The sequence below is a fragment of the Scyliorhinus torazame genome, chromosome 11 (assembly GCF_047496885.1).
Source record: "Scyliorhinus torazame isolate Kashiwa2021f chromosome 11, sScyTor2.1, whole genome shotgun sequence".
NCBI lineage: Eukaryota > Metazoa > Chordata > Chondrichthyes > Carcharhiniformes > Scyliorhinidae > Scyliorhinus > Scyliorhinus torazame.
The window spans coordinates 140,084,933-140,102,824 of NC_092717.1; the positions used below are offsets into that span (position 1 = coordinate 140,084,933).

Consider the following 17,892-nt stretch of genomic DNA (forward strand, 5'->3'; position numbering starts at 1 on the left):
CTGCCATCTCCGGACGAACCATAACAATGACCCTCTCAGGGCGAACTTGATTTTCTCCAGACAGAGAAAGCTAGCCATGTCAGTTAGCCAGGTCTCAGACTTCAGGGGCTTTGAGTCCCTCCAAGCTAATATTATCCGTCTCCGGGCTACCATGGAGGCAAAGGCCAGAACATCTGCCTCTTTCTCCTCCTGGATTCCCAGGTCTTCCGACACTCTGAAAATCGCCACCTCTGGACTCGGTGCGACCCTTATTTTTCACAGCTTGGACATGACCTCCGCAAACCCCTGCCAGAATCCCCTTAGCTTCGGGCATGCCCAGAACATATGGACATGGTCCGCTGGTCCTCCCACACACCTATCTTCTACCCCAAAGAACCTGCTCATCTGGGCCACTGTCATGTGAGCCCAGTGAACGACCTTAAACTGTATCAGGCTGAACCTGGCACATGTTGTGGACGCGTTGACTCTATTCAACGTGACCGCCCAGAGACCATCCTCTATCTCTCCTCCTAACTCCTCTTCCCATTTGTGTTTCAGCTCCTCGGTATGCATTTCCTCTGACCCCATGAGTTCCTTGTAAATGTCCGAAACCTTCCCTTTTCCCACCGAGATTCTGGAAACTACCCTGTCCTGTATCCCCCTTGGTGGTAGGAGCAGTAAGGTTGAGACCTGCCTGCGTAGGAAGTCCCGCGCATGCAGGTACCTAAACTCATTCTCTCCTGTCAATTCAAATTTCTCCTCTAACTCCCTCAGGCTGGGAAAGCTCCCTTCTATAAACAGATCTCCCATCCTCTCGATCCCTGCTCTCTGCCATCTCCGGAACCCTCCATCTACCTCCCCAGGGTAAACCGGTGATTATTGCAGATTGGAGACCAGGCCGATGCTCCCTCTGCTCCCACATGTTTTTTCCATTGCTCCCAGACCCGCCACCACCATGGGGCTGGTGGAGTACCGTGCCGGCGGCAACGGCAGAGGCGCCGTTACCAATGCCCCCAAACTAGTGTCGTTGCATGGTGCCGCATCTACTCGCTCCCACGCCGACCCCCCTGCACCACCCACGTCCTAATTATGGCTATATTCGCCGCCCAATAATAATTACTAAAGTTCGGCAGCGCCAGCGCGCCCTCCCCTCGACTGTGCTCCAGCATCCCCTTTTTTACTCGCGGGGTCTTACCCGTCCTTACAAAGCCAGAGATCACCTTATTGACCCGTTGAAAGAAGGACCGTGGAATAAAGATGGGGGGACACTGAAACACAAACAAGGATCTCGGGAGGACTATCAATTTCACTGTCTGTACCCTCTCAGCCATTGATAATGGGAACATGTCCCACCTTCGGAAATCTTCCTTCATTTGGTCTACTAGTCGGGCCAGATTTAACTTGTGTAGCCGTTCCCATTCCCGCACCACCTGGATGCCTAGGTACCAAAAGCTTCCCCCGATCACTAAACAGCAGCTCCCCCAATTGCCTCTCCTGCCCCCTTGCCTGGATCGCAAACATCTCACTTTTCCCCATGTTCAATTTGTAACCCGAAAACCGACCAAATTTCCCCAGAATTCCCTCATAATTTCATCCATCCCTTCTAGTGGGTCCTAAACACATAGGAGCAGATCGTCTGCGTATAGCGGGACTCTGTGTTCCACCCCTCCCTGGACCAGCCCCTTCCAGCCCCTTGAGGCTCTCAATGCAATTGCCAGCGGTTCCATGGCCAACGCAAACAGCAACGGAGAGGGGACATCCCTGCCTCGTCCCCCGGTGCAGCCTGAAATATCCCGATGTCAACCTGATCGTCTGTACACTTGCAACGGGAGCCTGATACAGCAGTATAACCCAATCGGTGAAACCCCGTCCAAATCCAAACCTCCCCAGTACCTCCCACAGATAAGCCCATTCCACCCGTTCAAATGCCTTCTCTGCGTCCATTGCGACCACTACCTCTACGTCCCTACCCTCTGGGGGCTTCATAATCACATTCAGCAACCTTCTTGCATTGGCCGGCAACTGCCTACCCTTATCGAATCCCATCTGGTCCTCACCAATCACATCCGGAACGCAGTCTTGAATCCTAGAGGACAAGATTTTGGACAACAATTTGGCATCTACATTTAGTAGGGAGATCGGCCTGTAGGACTCGCAAAGCTCTGGGTCCTTATCCCGCTTCAAGATCAGTGAGATTATGGCCTGTGACATCATCGGGGGAAGCACCCCTCTCTCCCTTGCCTCATTAAATGTCCTCATCAGCAGCGATCCCAGTATCCCAGAGAACTTTTTATAAAACTCCACTGGGTACCCATCCGGCCCCGGCTTTACCCGACTGCATGGCCTTCAGCCCTTCTGCTATTTCCTCCAACCCGATCAGGGCCCCCAGCCCTTCTACCAACCATTCATCCACCTTCAGGAACCACAGCCCCCCCTAAGAATTGCCTCAACCCTCCGGCCCAGCTGGGGGTTCCGACTCATACAGCCTGCTGTAAAACTCCTGAAATGCCGTATTAACTCCTGCTGAATCTCCGACCAGGATCCCATCCCTGTCCCTTACTTTCCTGATCTCCCTGGCTGCCTCCCTCTTTCTGAGCTGCTGCGAAAGCATTCTGCTGGCCTTCTCTCTATATTCATAAATCGCCCCCCTCGCCCTCCTCAGCTGCTCCACCGCCTTCCCTGTAGTTAACAAGTCAAACTCCGCCTGTAGCCACCGTCGTTCCATTAAAAGCCCTGCCTCTGGGGTCTCCGCATAACTCCTGTCGACCTGTAGCATTTCCCTTATCAGTTGGTCCGTCTCTACCCTGTATGCCTTCTCCCTGTGGGCCCGTATCGAGATCAGCTCCCCTCTAACCACCGTCTTCAGAGCCTCCCAAACTATTGCAGCCGAGACGTCCCGTGTCATTAACTTCCAGATAGTTCTGGATACATTTCCGCACCCGCCCACACACCTCATCCACTAAACATCCGACATCCAATCGTCAGTGCGGATGTTGGCCACCCTCCTTGCTCACCTGTAGGTCAACCCAGTGCGGGGCATGATCCGAGATCGTGATCGCTGAATACTCAAGTGTCCACAACCCCCGTCAATAAAGCCCTGTTCAAGATAAAAAAGTCATCCGGGAGTACACTTTATGCACGTGTGAGTAGAAGGAGAACTCCTTCACTCTCGGCCGCCCAAATCTCCATGAGTCCCCCCCCCATCTGCTCCATGAATTCCCTTAGCTCCTTTGCCATTGCTGGCACCCTGCCTGTCCTTCAGCTCGACCGGTCTAGCCCTGCGTCAATGACTGTGTTGAAGTCCCCCCCATGACCGACTTGTGCGAATCCAGGTCCGGGATCTTCCCCAACATCCTCCTTATGAACTCCACATCATCCCAATTTGACGCGTACACATTCACGAGCACCATCGGCAGTCCTTCCAGCTTCCCACTAACCATGATGTAACGGCCTCCCACATCCGCAACTCTTCTTCCCGCCTCGAATGACATTTGCTTGTTAATCAGGATCGCGACCCCTCTAGTCTTAAGAGTCCAGCCACGCGTGAAAAACCTGTCCGACCCATCCCTTCCTTAATCTGATCTGGTCAGTTACTCTAAGGTGCGTCTCCTGCAACATTGCCACGTCCGTTTTCAGTCCCCTCAAATGCGTGAGCACGCGTGCCCTCTTAACCGGCCCAAATTGCCCTCTTATGTTCCATGTGATCATCCTGGTTGGGGGGCTTCCGCCACCCCCATCCGCCGATCAGCCATCACCTTTCTTAGGCCAGTCTCCAGCTCGCACCCCTCGCATCTGCAGGCCCGCCCCCAGGCAGCCTCCGTCCCCAACCTCCCTTTTGTCCCCCAGCAACAGTCCCTCCCCCGTCAGCAGAACAGTCCACCCCCCCTCTGCCCCCCAGCAACAGCACCATGCAAACCACCCCCTTCAACAAGCATAACATCTGCTCACCCCCCACTGCGCTTCTGTGAGCTAGCCCGCCCAGCTAGCTTGGTGGCCCCAACCCATGGCGCCAGACACTTTCCGACCTATTGTTCCCTCCCTCAGACACACATATGCAAAGGCAAGCAATCCCAACCCAATTTCCCGAAAGAAACACAAAGAAAATCACAAAGAAGACCCAACATATAAAATTCACACCTCCATCCCCCATCAGTGCAAATGCAAACTTCAACTCACACTGCTCTGCGGCAGGCCCCAAATCAATACAGAAGGCATTACAGATAACGTCCAAAAACAAAAAACTTTTTAAACATGAATGTTGCAGCAAAGTTCAAACACCTCAGTCCGCTACCAGCCCTTTCCTTCTAGCGTAGTCCATCGCTTCCTCGGGCATCTCGAAGTAGAAATGTTGGTCTTCATAAGTGACCCAAAGACGAGCCGGATACAGCAGCCCAAACTTAACCTTCTTCTTGAAAAGTTGAACCCTGCTCTTCTGTTGGTCTCTCAACATCCCCATGTCCGACTCCACTGCTGTTTGGTGTTCCTCTTGCTCAGTCAGTGCCTTCTCGATTTTCTGGATTGCCCGATCTTGAGCATCTAGTCTAAGTTCCAGCCGCACAATCGATTCCTTACTCGGATCCAAGCATTCCTGTTTCTGCTTGGCGAAGCCCTCATGTATGAACTGCATCAGCTGCTCCGTCGACCGCTGGGTCATCGAGCCAGAACTCCGGTCGTCCGCCATGCTTTCTCCCGCTGCAGCCTCAGCCCCCAAGCCTTCTCTGTTCATCTATTTCATCCTTTGCGAGCATTCCTGGTCTGCCTCTCCATGCCCTGATGTAGGATTCCTCTTCACAATTGCATCCACCATCAATTTTCCGAATCAAATCCGACAACAAATCAGGGGGAAAGGTCCAAAGGTCCGACCCGAGCGGGAGCCCCCAAATGTGCGACCTACTCCTTCAGAGCCGCCACCGGAAGTCGATGAAAATAATTCTAATTTGGGCTAAACCAGTGAGAAACTCCTCAGGGCTCAAAAAAGTGACTCATTAGATAGCAGTTGGGAACTCACCTGCAGAGCCAGCAGGAAACTCCCAGCAAAACCCGCCACAATGACACTTAGAAACTTTTCTGTGAAATTGCACCCTGTATCTATGAGAGTAAATTAGGGTTGACATTTCAAGTTGGTCATCTTTCACTTTGGGTTCTGACAAACGGTCATCAGCCTGAAATTGACTTGGAAACTCTCACTCTAAGGAATTAGCCTAATACATCACCGCAATCCAATGTTTAAAGAGAACCAATTAAGATGTTAAAGTACATTGTATGCTGCTATATTGTATGCATAGTTCTCTGTATGGATCGGCGCTACCAATCACAATAGTGGAGGCTAAATGGTTCACAATGCTAAGGAAATGCACCTCAATAAGGCCAGGAAAATTATAATGATAAGGGTATAGGCTGAAGAATGGGAAAATTGTGCGCCTTGTGTGTAAATAAATATGGAATTAAGATGACCAAAATCCCACAATTTAAATATTCAGCTATAATATTTAATTTGTACAAATGTTTGGTTGAACTCTAAATGCACTGGACTCTCGTTCATCTTGAGAACTTAGTTTCAAATCCAGCCCAATAACAAAGGAAAGAATGGGGCTGGGCTGAGACCCAACTCAAACGATTAAACAAAAGTTTTATTTTTAAAATAAATTTAGAGTACCCAATTTTTGAATTTTTTTTTCCCAATTAAGGGGCAATTTAGCATGGCCAATCCACCTAACCCACACATCTTTGGGTTGTGGGGGTGAAACCCACGCAGACATGGGGAGAATGTGCAAACTCCACACAGAGTGATCCAGGGCCAGGATTCAAACCCAGGTCTATTTGTTATTGTTGATTTAAAGAGGCTGGCAGTCCTAACCCAGTTCCAAAGGACAAGAATCAAATATGGAACTACCCCAATTCAGTGCATAACAGGAAACTAGAAACCAGGGTCTAGAAAAAGGCTGTTGTGGAAAATGGTTATTGATCATGTTAGTCCAGTGATGGGTGTACACCGATGGTAGAAGGAACTTTCCTCTGCAACTGACTGGGTTATATTCATTCTGGGGTGCTTGGTGGCATCTGAAGCGTTTCATTTCCTGTCTCTTAATATCTTTTATCGTGATGAAGCAAAATTGCTAAAATGCATGAAGCTCACCTGATCAGCTGAATGATGCTTTTGTCTTGAACCAATAAGGTTAAATTTCACAGCTAAAGACATTGGAGCTTTCCTGAACACCATCGGTTTTCCTGGACAGCAATAATTAGTTTTTGTTACAGCAATCTTTTTTGAATGTATCTTCTGACTAAAGTACGTGCACAAAATAACAGGAATTTCTTCATCCTGGATATCAATTTTTTGCCTGCAAGAAACAAGTTTGAAAAATTATAGTATTAAATCAAACTGGTTTTATTACTTTGTCAATAAATGTACTGCTTAAAACGATGACATGAATCAAGCATCAATTCTGCCAGAGTTAATTATCGAACTATTAACATGTTGAAGAAGAAAATAACATTGGACAAAGAGAACCAAACTGTCAAGTCAGACATTTGAAAAAGAACCCTAAAAATGCTGTTATCCATGACAACAAATGTTATGAGGGTGTTCTGATGAAAAATGCAATTGCGTGCCACTCAGATGAGTTAGTGGAAATCTTGAAATATTAAGAAACAATAGCATATCATAAAGGGGGAGTTTAGATTCATTCTGGCTGGATGAACGATGATGGGTCTAAATTTTATAGTGAGCTTGCAATAGAAGGCTTCATCGCCCAAAAAATCCCTATGAGTGCCACAATTTGAACCACAGGCACTGTCTGGGAGATTTCAAACAAAGAGGAGACTCAGTTATTACTGGGACAGTTTTTCTCATCACTTGAAGCTAGAATTCCCCTCTGGCCCGTGAGTTGATGCTTGGACTATTTTGCACCACTCCAAGCCTAGGTTTTCCTTCCTTCAACACCTCAAAACACATTCCCTGCTTCTTACTCATTTTCACTAATTCCTTTCCCTTCCACTGCCTACCATTTCCCTTCCCCGTTCATTGCTACCATTTCCCTCAAAGGTTTGGCAGAGCTTCCAGACGGGATGTGCATCCTGGCAAGGAGAGTGGAGGAGTCTATCCAGGTCATGAGTCATGGAGTCTTATTTTCTTCTGAACACGTGGCATTCTCCATAAAGGTCTTAGCAACTTTCATGAAGAGAGCCCAGCAGCATAATCAGGGGATGTGGGGTATATGTGCAAACCTACAAGAATGTTGCATTGTCATTAATTTCAAGCAGGCAGTGCCAATGTGAGAGTGGATGAAGCACCTGGAGTTTCCACTAAATCCTCATTCATCTGAAGTAAGCAGGAAGGGCCAACTGAACTGGCTTTAGAAGTATTTAAATTCTTTAACTAGATTAGGTATTGGTCCCTCAGTTCTGCAGATTCCAACATTCTGCATGTTTCTGTAACAACATAATTGTAGTTAGGATTGCCATTTGTCAGTGTACCATATATATGCGAGAGAGGAAGGAATGGACAATACAAACACACTCACCAAATTCTTTTTAAATTAACAAGTCAATGTGAAAGATCAAGATGCAGTTTTCAGGACATCTCTAAAGTTGAAAAAGGTGAAAATGAGGTGGTGGATCAGGAAATGTTTCAAATGATGCTCTGCTTGGTTTAATAGTTTGAAGATCATAGGAGAAAGGAAAGACAGAGAGGGAAGGAAATCATGTTTTCTGGTCTTGGAAGAAAATGAATCTGATTAGGTGACTCGACAGTAAATCAGTGAGCCCACCTGGAGAAGGCAGAACAATTAGGAGATGTTTAAGGGGAGCAAGAAAGGAACATTTGAAGGGCCAATGACCATAATCATACCAATAAAAGAGGTGAGTAGGCAGAGGAAAGAGAAAGAAAATTGTACATATATTAAGTGCTTAGAAGTGAAAAATGGATCACGTGCCGGACATCAGACTAATAATGCCTGGACCAGCTCCTGTACAGGATATACGACTTGAATATTGCCATCATTATCAAATCATCGAAGTTCTGTAGCTGGACTTTACAGGAGGTGAAAATATTCCGACTGGTAATTTTACCAAAAAATTGTCATGAGTACAAAATGGAGGAGATTGTAGCAGACATGAAGCTGCATTGTATTATGTAAGTGATAAGATTCTCATTGGCCAATAAAGCCAAAGAAAAATCAATTTGTGAGGATTTACCCATATGACTGCAAGAAGCCTCAGTTGCTAAAGGTTTGCAATATGAACTTACCGCAGAATTTTGAGGAAAATAGTGGATAAGATTAAATGCTATTAAAATGTACATTATTGTGGTTGAGGTCGTCACTGATATGAATGAGGAATAGAGCAAGTGAGAGGGAAGAGTCCTGAGGAATCCCAAAGCTAACTGAGAACTTCTCAGTCACGCTTGAATTTCAGCATAGATTGCGCAATTCAACTAAAAAGCAATTGTTTTAAAATAAATTTAGAGTACACAATTATTTTTTTCCAATAAAGGGGCAATTTAGCGAGGCCAATATACCTAACCTGCACATCTTTGGGTTGTGGGGGTGAAGCCCAAGCAGACATGGGGAGAATGTGCAAACTCCACACGGACAGTGATCCAGGGTCGGGATTCAAACCCGGGTCCTCAGCGCCGCAGTCCCAGTGCTACCCACTGCGCCACATGCCGCCCCCTAAACAGCAATTATAATAAATTATGCAGTATCACATCCTGCCAAATACTTCAGAGATATCCAAGACAAATTATTTCCCAAAATTGTTCAAGAGGTGTTCGAAGGCAAACATCACCATGAGGGCACAATTTGCAGAGACAAATAACAAAGAACCTAGGTATCAGAAATTGAAGTTCAGAGGAAAGGTGAAGGAACTAGAGCTTGCTTTCTTGCAGAATGAACTTTGAAGTGATTGATTATACTACAAGACAGTCCAACCCCTACTTTATAGTATGTAGATGATTCAGAATTTAACCTGATAGCATATGATCAATTGACATTAAGACAATTGCAGAGTGCAGTAGATCTTTCATTTCTATTCTCTAAATTGAGATCTGTATTTTGCAATGTATTGTAATTATTTGCATGCTAAAATGATCATAATTGTACAATCCTTCTATTAAGATGAGTTGTTTTATTTGTATCGTCATCATAATTCTGCACCTACTGCCATGATGATTTTTCAATATACCAATTATCTATTACATGACCTGCCATATCTAAGTGTGACTGCTTCAGTGATTTGGAGGTCAAAGATACCAACAGAATTGTATGCAAGAAACTGACGTCAGAATAGCTCAACTCTACCGCATGCCATAATCTAGGCTGGCTTCAGTGTTCAACATTCCAGGAAACTTTATTTAGACTGAACCAAAACTTCATCTACTTCCTCAAATGACCCCGTGGCAGTTTTTAAGGAAGAGTAAGGAAGTTTTCTAAGTGTCCTGACCAATATTTATCCCTCAATCAATACGCCGGAAATAAATAACTAGTATTACAGTCTCTGGTTTTGTGCTACCACATCTACCTAAAGAAGGAAATCTTTAAAAAAAAAGACAAATACAGAAGATAATGTTACCACATGACTGCATTAACTAATAAAAGATTAAGTGAGAATGAAAAAGTAGCCCCGAAAAACAAAAAAAGTAGATCCTGAAAATCAAAATGCAGTCCTCGAAAAGAATAAATTAGCCCTGATTTGTAGTATTTCTTTATTTTAAAATCATACAAAAAATTCTATATGGTTTGTAGTGATCTTTCAATTTAAGTTGACTGAACGTTGTGCCATAACAACATTGCCAAAGGCAGCAGTACACCAGACTAATAAATGAGAATCTGAACTTGTACTTGGATTTTGATAAAGAAAAATTATGTGCAAAACTGATCAATGTTTGACCATCGTGTGGAGAACAACTAGCTGTTATTCCATTTATTTTTTAAAAATTTAGAGCACCCAATTTTTTTTTAAGGGGCAATTTAGCATGGCCAATCCAGCTACCCTGCACATTTTTTGGGTTGTGGGGGTGAGACCCACGCAGTTAAGGGGAGAAGGTGCAAACTCCACATAGACAGTGACCCAGGTCCGGGATCAAACCCGGGTCCTCAGAGCTGTGAGACAGCAGTGCTAACCACTGCACCACTGTGCTGCCCGTTATTCCATTTAATATACAAGAATCGTAGAACATATTTTTATGGAATACCTCCCCACTCTCAATTTTAATTGCTTTCAGATTCTCCCAACCAGGCTGTAATTTATCCAAAATAACTCCTGAATTGCTTTTCAGGAGTGGGACAATTTCCAGGACCAGAAACTAGTCCTGGGAGGAAACGGTCATTGGCCCCAGGTTTCACAGGGGCACCCCAGTAATTGGCATGGAGACCGGTTTGGTGGTCAATTAGTGGTCAGGGGAAGGAAATGGAAATGGGAATACTCAACTGCAGTGGATTTAAACAAACCATAGCAGCTTGCTTGAGTGCTGTTACTTCAGACTGTAAGAATAGGAAAGAATGGAATTCAAAAGAAAATTGTTCATGGGATGTAGGAGTTACTGGCTGAGCTAGCATTTATTGCCCATCCTTAATTGCCCTTGCACTGAGTGGCTTGCTAGGCCACTTCAGAGGGCATTTAAGAGTAAACCACATTGCTGTGGGTCTGGAGTCACATGTAGGTCTTCCCCTAAAGGGAGGAACCAGATGTGTGTGTTTTTTTTACAACAATCGACAATGTTGATCTTTTCTCTACACCTTGCTAGAACTGTAACATTATATTCTGCAGTCTCTCCTTCCTTCCCTATGTACGGTGTGCATTGTTTGTACAGCATGCAAGAAACAATACTTTTCACTGTATACTAATACATGTGACAATAATAAATCAAATCAAATCCATGTTTTCATGTTCTTTTTTTTAAGCTGAATTCAAATTTCACCATCTGCTGTGGTTGGATTTCAAACTAGGTCCCCAGAGAATACCCTGGGTCTCTGGATTACTAGTCCAGTGACAATACCACTACACCACTGCCACCCCCTAAAATTCAAGACCATCACAGAACAACCAGAGGCCTGGAACCCATTTGATTTTCTGATGCAGTTCTGGAGTTTTTCCTAGAGGTAGTGATGGAGACCAGGAAGATCCTCTTCCTAGGGGATGGCAGCAAAAGGCCACCCACCAAGACTAAGCAGGGTTCTGAAGCAATATGGTCTGCAGTTGAATTCGGTGTCAGAAGAAATGCAACAAATTGATACTTCTGGCAAGGTGAATGCAACCCCAACATTCTGGACAGCCAGCTGAGGAACCTCAGGGCACTCTGAACATAGGAGTTTAGAAACGTTCAGAGCTGCTGAGGACCTGTCATTAATGATACATGCAGCTTCTAAAGTTTGAAGCAGCTGGCATTGGTCACAGAGAACAGTGCCGTACCATGCTCTCCATTCTCCTGGCAGGAGAAACAGCCTTATAATGCCTGGGAGATGGTACAGACTGGTGGAGCGGGCCTTCAAGTGCTCACATCCACGGAGGACAGAGTGATAGAAATAGCTGGGATTGCAGGCCACAAGGAAGTGTGCCAGGGCAAGATGAATGCTTATGGTGGAGATGGTGATTACGGAGTGCAATGAACCCATTAATGGGAGCCTTGCATTCTATCCGGTCTGACAGTATACTGTGCACAGTCATATTGGGAAGCCTCAGCACTACAAACACTTCCTCTCACCAAGGATATCTCTCATCATCTATTCTGGTGTCTCCTGTAGTTTCAGACATCAATCATAGAATCATTGAATCCCTAAAGAGCAGAAGGAGGCCATTCAGCCCATCCAGTCTGCACTGACTCTCTGAAAGAGCACCACATGTAGGCCCACTCCCGCCCTTTATTCCCGTAACCCAACCTAATCTGCACATCTTTGAACACTAATGGGCAATTTAGCATGGCCATTCCACCTAACCTGCACAACTTTGGACTGTGGGAGGAAACCAGAGCACCTGGAGAAAATCCACAGAGACACGGGGAAAATGTGCAAACTCCAAACATGCAGTAACCCACGGTCGGAATCGAACAAGGATCCCTGCTAACCACTGTGCCAGCCAAGGAGACCATCAAGTCAAGAGACCATTTCCCTCACCATTACCATTCCAAGAGCAGCAGTGAATCTCCAAAAAGGTGCACCATCTATCAGCTCAGATACAGTCATCTCAGTGCATTACACTGAGTATACATAGATACATAGAAGATAGGAGCAGGAAAAGGCCTCATCTGCAAACTTTGGTGTGTTACATTTTGCTCCCTCATCCAAATTATTAATATATATTGTGAATAGCTGGGGTCCAAGCACCAATTCCTGTGGTACCCCACTAGTTACAGCCTGCCAATTTGAAAAGGACCTAGAACAACATGTCATATTTTAGGCTAAGGGTTGCAGATTTAAAACAGAGATGAGGATAAGTTATTTCTCTCAAAGGGTCGTGAATCAGAGGGCGGTGGGTGCTGGGACATGGAGTACATTTAAGGAGATAGACAGATTTTTAATTGGTAATGTGTTGAAGGGTTATAGAGAGTGGGCAGGGAAGTGTAGTTGAGACCGAGATCTGATCAGTCACGATCGTATTGAAGCTCGAGGGGCTGAACTGCCTACTCGTGCTCCTCGTTGTTCTTATATTCTTGTATATTGTATATATATATATATATATATATATATATATATATAAATTCAATACAGAGTGCCGGAGGAAGGGCATCTAAAGTGATTCCTATATTTAAAAAGCGAGATAGAAAATTTACAGAGAACTATAGGCCAGTTAGCTTAACATTGGTGGTAGGCAAGATAATGGAATTCATACTCAACGATGCCAAATAAAATCTAGTAATGGAAACAATAGTTTCAGTAGTCAACATGGATTTCAAAAGGAAGGTCACGCTTCTCCAAATCTATTGAATTTTTAAAAGAAAGGGTAAATAGGATAAATTTAGTAATGGTAATATATTGATTTCCAAAAACTTCTGAATAGATATTGCACAATAAACTCATGATTAAGGTCAAACATGTGGCATTAGGGGACGGAATTGCAGAATTGATCACAAATACATAATAAATCCAATAGAGAACTCAGGATAAATTTCTACGTCCAGTGTGGTTAGAATGTGGAACTCACGACCGCAAGTAGTTGAAACAAATATACTAGATGTGTTCAAGGGAAAGCTAGATTAACACATGAGGGAGAACAGAAAGACACATAAATGGAGTAAAATGGAGTAGTGTAGTTTGAGGATTATCTGAAGCATTAACACTGGCAAGTACTTTGTGGGCTGAGTGATCTAATACTGTGCTGTAAATATTATGAAGGAGGTTTTGTGGTGCAGTGGATAGTGTCGCTGCCTCTGAGCCAGAGTTCTGGGTTCAACACTCAAGAAGCTTGATGCCATCCAGGACATAGCAGCCGACTTGATTGCTCCTCCTTCCATAAACATTTAAACCGTCCGCCACCGATGAATATTGGCAGCCGTGTATACCATCTACAAGATGCACTGCAGGAACTCACCAAGGTTCCTTAGGCAGCACCTTCCAAACCCATGACCACTACCATCCAGAAGGACAAGAGCAGGAGTTACCTGGTCATTCACCAACCTGACTTGGAAATATATCGCCGTTCTTTCACTGTTGTTGAGGCAAAATCCAGCAACTCCCTCCTTAACAGCATAATGGGTGTACCTACACCTCAGGGACTGCAGCAGTTCAAGAAAGGAACTTACCACTAGGCAGCTAGGGATGGGCAATAAATGTTGGCCTAACCAGTGACGTCCACATCCTGTCAATTAATTTTTTAAAAATCCAACTGCAGGACATGATGGCCAAGGTGGCAAACATACTGCGTATGATTCTCAGGCCTTGTTACGCTCTCGCTCAAGTGAAACAGGGCCGGTGAATAGCGGGAGAGGCCAAAAACAAGAACCGTGAGGCGCCAAACAGTTTGCGATGCAAACAGCCGGCTCCTTTAGGTGAAATCGGGATCTCGTCGTAGCATGGTGAGAAACCAATTATCACCACTTAAGCCCCATTTCCATACAAGTAATGAGAGTCACCCCATATCCAACGCTTCCGGTCATTCATCTACATCCCAGCAAGTGGTCACGCTGGCAGTGATTAATACTCCTTTTTAAACATGTGAACCTGGTGGAAGGGCATCTGTGGGGGGCTGAGGAGGCAAAGAGCCGGGGGCGCTGGGTTTGCTGCCCCTGTGCTCAGCGGGGGGTGGAGGACCCTCCGCAGGGGTGGGCCACCATGAGAGAGTGAGTGGGAGGCATTGGGAGGCCAAATGGGGGGGGGGGTAATAGCTCGCGGCAACACCATGCCAACCCCTGGATCATGTGTACCCGTTCCGGGGGTAACCCTTCTCCTTGCCCGTCTGCCCCAATAACCGCCCATACGCACGCCGGCTGCCGAGGCCTCTGGAATTGGCAATCGTGGTTAAGTGAGCACTTCACACAACCCAAGTGGATTCCTGTGTGTGGGCTGGCCATGTAGCATGTGGCCGTCATTGCCAACAATGGTAGAAGCCAACATCCGAACACCCAGGGGATGGAACACAGCTCCGGGGAATGTCCACGGCCGGAGGGTGGGTGAGTGTCACAGGGTGGGTACCATCACCCGGCCCAGGTGATATTACGAGCTGGAGTGCTGGGTACAGAGTCTGGGGTCCATTGAGTGGGGGCCTGCTGCGGCCAAGTGTGCGTGGGCAGGGCGTTCCGGGTGGAATCATTGAGGAAATGGAGGGTCCTGGCCTGGGAGCCATCGCTGTCAGTCGAACAACCTCTCACAATTCCTTCCAGGTATTTAACGCTATGGCAGGGATATTGGCCGCAGAAGTTGCCCTAGTGGTGCTGCTGCTAGGCCGGGCAGCCAGATGTCGGAGACGGCGGCAGCAGCAGCGTTTCCAGATGCTCGAGGTGGCAGCCCATGTGCCGGACACCGCCCAACACCCTGAGCACCTGGCTGCCCATCAGGCCAGGGAGGAACCCAGAAGGGGAGTCCCGCGACGGCCAAGGTGTACAGGCGTCACTGGTCCTTTGAGCAGATGGCCAACAGCACATGCTGCAGGAGGCTCCGCTTCAACAAGGATGGTGCGACACCTGTGTCAGGTCCTCTTGGACATGGCACCACATGAAGGAGGACACCTGTTCCCTGTGGACGTCAAGGTCAGCGCAGTCCTGAACTTTTACGCCTCAACTGTGTGGCATCTTGCAGGTCACAGCCCACAGGTGCATCCGACAATTCACGGATGCCTTCTATGCCCGGGCGGAAAATAACATCGTCTTTGACATAGACCAAGTCTAACAAGATGCCCAGGCAGCAGATTTCTCCACCATCACCGGGATGCCCCAGGTCCAGGGGGTCACAGATGCCACGCATGCTGCCCTGTGCTCACTGGACCATCTGGGGTTGCCCTATGTTAACCAAAAGGGGTTCCACTCCCTCAACATACAGCTCTTGTGCGAATACCAGATGAAGATAATGCACATGTGTGCATGCTTCCTGGGGAGTGTGCACGACAGCTGCATCCTGGGGCTGTTGTTCATCTCCGGCTTCTTCGAGGATCACCGCAGGATGGGCGGCATGCTTTTGGGGGGATAGGGGATATCCGCTGAGGGCTGACTGATGACGCCAGTACGAGGCCACTGACCGATGCAGAGAATAGGTGCAACAAAGCCAATGTGGCCACCAGGGCTGTGATTGAGCGGTGCATCGGACTGCTCAAGATGTGGACCCGAAGCCTCCGGTGGTGCTCGAAGGGTCGCCCGCTTTGTGGCGGTCTGCTGTGTCCTTCACAACCTTGCACAGCAGCGGGGCGACGAGCTGGAGTTTGCTGATGAGGAACATGTGGCTACCTCCAAGGAGAAGGAGGAGGACGAGGATGATGAGGCGGCGCAGGGACTGGAGGATGAGGCCGGGGAGGAACCTGAGGCCCAGCCAGAGGCTGCGGGACAGGTGGTAGAAGCGAGGGTCTGGCAAGCACGGAGGGCCAGGGAGGCCCTCATAATCTCCTGATTCACTTACGACGTGGCCTTGTCCGTCACCTCCCACTCCCATTTCTCACCCTCCCAGGGTACGTGTCACGTCACTCCAAGGTGCTGGGATTGTGTCGGTACCGTCAGTGGGTCACTGTTGAAGGCAGGGGGATGATGATCCCCTACATCCCGTTCCCCCCAACCCCGGTACCCTCAGTGATCCACAACGCACTTGGCTTTCCTAGCTCTACTACTACATCTAGATGTCTGCCGAGGATGCACATCAGAGCTGGGGGCAGCCAGCTGTTTACCTCGTCCCGTGGTCTTCGATATCCCTGGCGGGCATCCTCAGGGGCCGGAGAGCCCCGGCACATTTGTCGGCTGCACATGCACAGCAGTGCGCCCTGTCCAGTGTGCTGGCTGCGAGACGCGGCCTCATCAGAGGGGTGGAACCCGCGGGAGCAGATGGCCACTATCCATACTCCATGGGACGGGTCTGGGTTGGCACTCAACGACCCTGTTAATGTAAGTCTACTTGTGACACTAATAAAGATTATGAAAGCAGTGTGGTGCTCATCAGATTGTGCCCACGAAGCCTGACCATTAACATTTCCCACCGAGGTGTGTGTATCTGCGCTGTGGAGAGCGGCGATGATAGCTGTGCCGTGACTATTATGGTGGCATTTCCAAGGTGGTCTCCTGGGAGGTTGGAGAGGGTGCCTCCTGGGATGGGCTGACCCCGTCGGCTGGAAGATCTGCGGGAGAACGCACATGTGGTCAGTGGGAGGGATGGGTCAGTCAGTAAGGCAATAACAACTCATGTTTGACAGGTCGCCCGGTGGGGTTCGATGGTTCCTCACCTCTGCGGCGTCCGTCAGCCTCCGTGTTGGTGACTGCTCCGTCCTTGGCCACCCCAGTCACCTCCAGGGCCCACTCCTCGAAGTTGGTGAGGATTCTTAGGTCTGGCACACCAGACCCAGTCTGGGCCCACTCCTGGCGATTATGGGAGAGCTTTTCCTGAGGAGACACAGAGAGGGCATTGTTAGACACACATGTGATTCAGTGGTGGGAGGGGGGTATGCAGGGAGAGTTGGGGAGGGGTTCAAGGGGGAGGGGGGTACAAGGAAGGTTCAGGGTCGCATCAAGCGTTGGGGGGGGTGAATGCTCCTGTGGGGGCGGACAGGTCTCTGGGGGGGCTTGGTGTCTACTCACCCGTGCTGCCCAGTGTGGGTCATTGACCTTCTTCCTGCACTGGAGGCCAGTTCTCCTGGTCACACTCCCAATGCTCACAGCTCCCACCACCCCATTCCAGGCAGCACTGGCTGTCCTATGGCTAGTCCTCCTGGACCCTCGGTGGAACAAGACATCCCTCCTGGCCTCCACAACATCTAGGAGCCTCCCTAGGTCAGTGTCTCGAATCGTGGGCTGGTCTCCTTGGCGCCATTGTTGCAAGCTGACTGGGATTGTCTGAGCAATTGCTGTTCGACCTTTTTAGCGGGGGGCTGGCGAGTGCAGTGCCGGCCAATCGCCTGCCTTCATTTGCAGCGAGAAGCACGTGAGGCCTTGTTAAGTGGACCAATTAACGTTGAATAGTGTTGCCGGCCTCGCTGGCTGGGTGCCAGGAAGTTCGCGGCAATTTCCGCTTGCTACAACACTTAGAAACCTTTCCAGAGAATCGCGCCCACGGGGTTGTAAATCCTTCCAACATAGGCCAATCACAGGCAGTAACAGTTGGAGAGATTCCTAACCAGTCCTGTGATGGAAAACAATTAGAGCCTCTGACAGCTCGATCTCCAGGACTACAACATGCATGTATAATGTGATCACAATAACTCAGACTCCTCAGGGGGCTGATTGACTCATTTGGATGGCCAGCCGGCATGGATCAGACTGGTGCCTACCTCCTTCTCGTATCCATGGTAAAT

General features: G+C 47.9%; 1 protein-coding gene across 4 annotated transcripts in view; it reads right to left on the reverse strand.

Moving 5' to 3' along the window:
- spidr (scaffold protein involved in DNA repair) overlaps window positions 1-17,892 on the reverse strand; it is a 452,785-nt gene that overhangs the window by 149,072 nt on the left and 285,821 nt on the right. For all 4 annotated transcript variants that reach the window (XM_072467811.1, XM_072467809.1, XM_072467808.1 and 1 more), the window contains exon 9: window positions 6,116-6,320. In XM_072467811.1, the coding sequence (XP_072323912.1) occupies window positions 6,116-6,320 (205 nt within the window). The remainder of the gene's footprint in view (window positions 1-6,115; window positions 6,321-17,892) is intronic.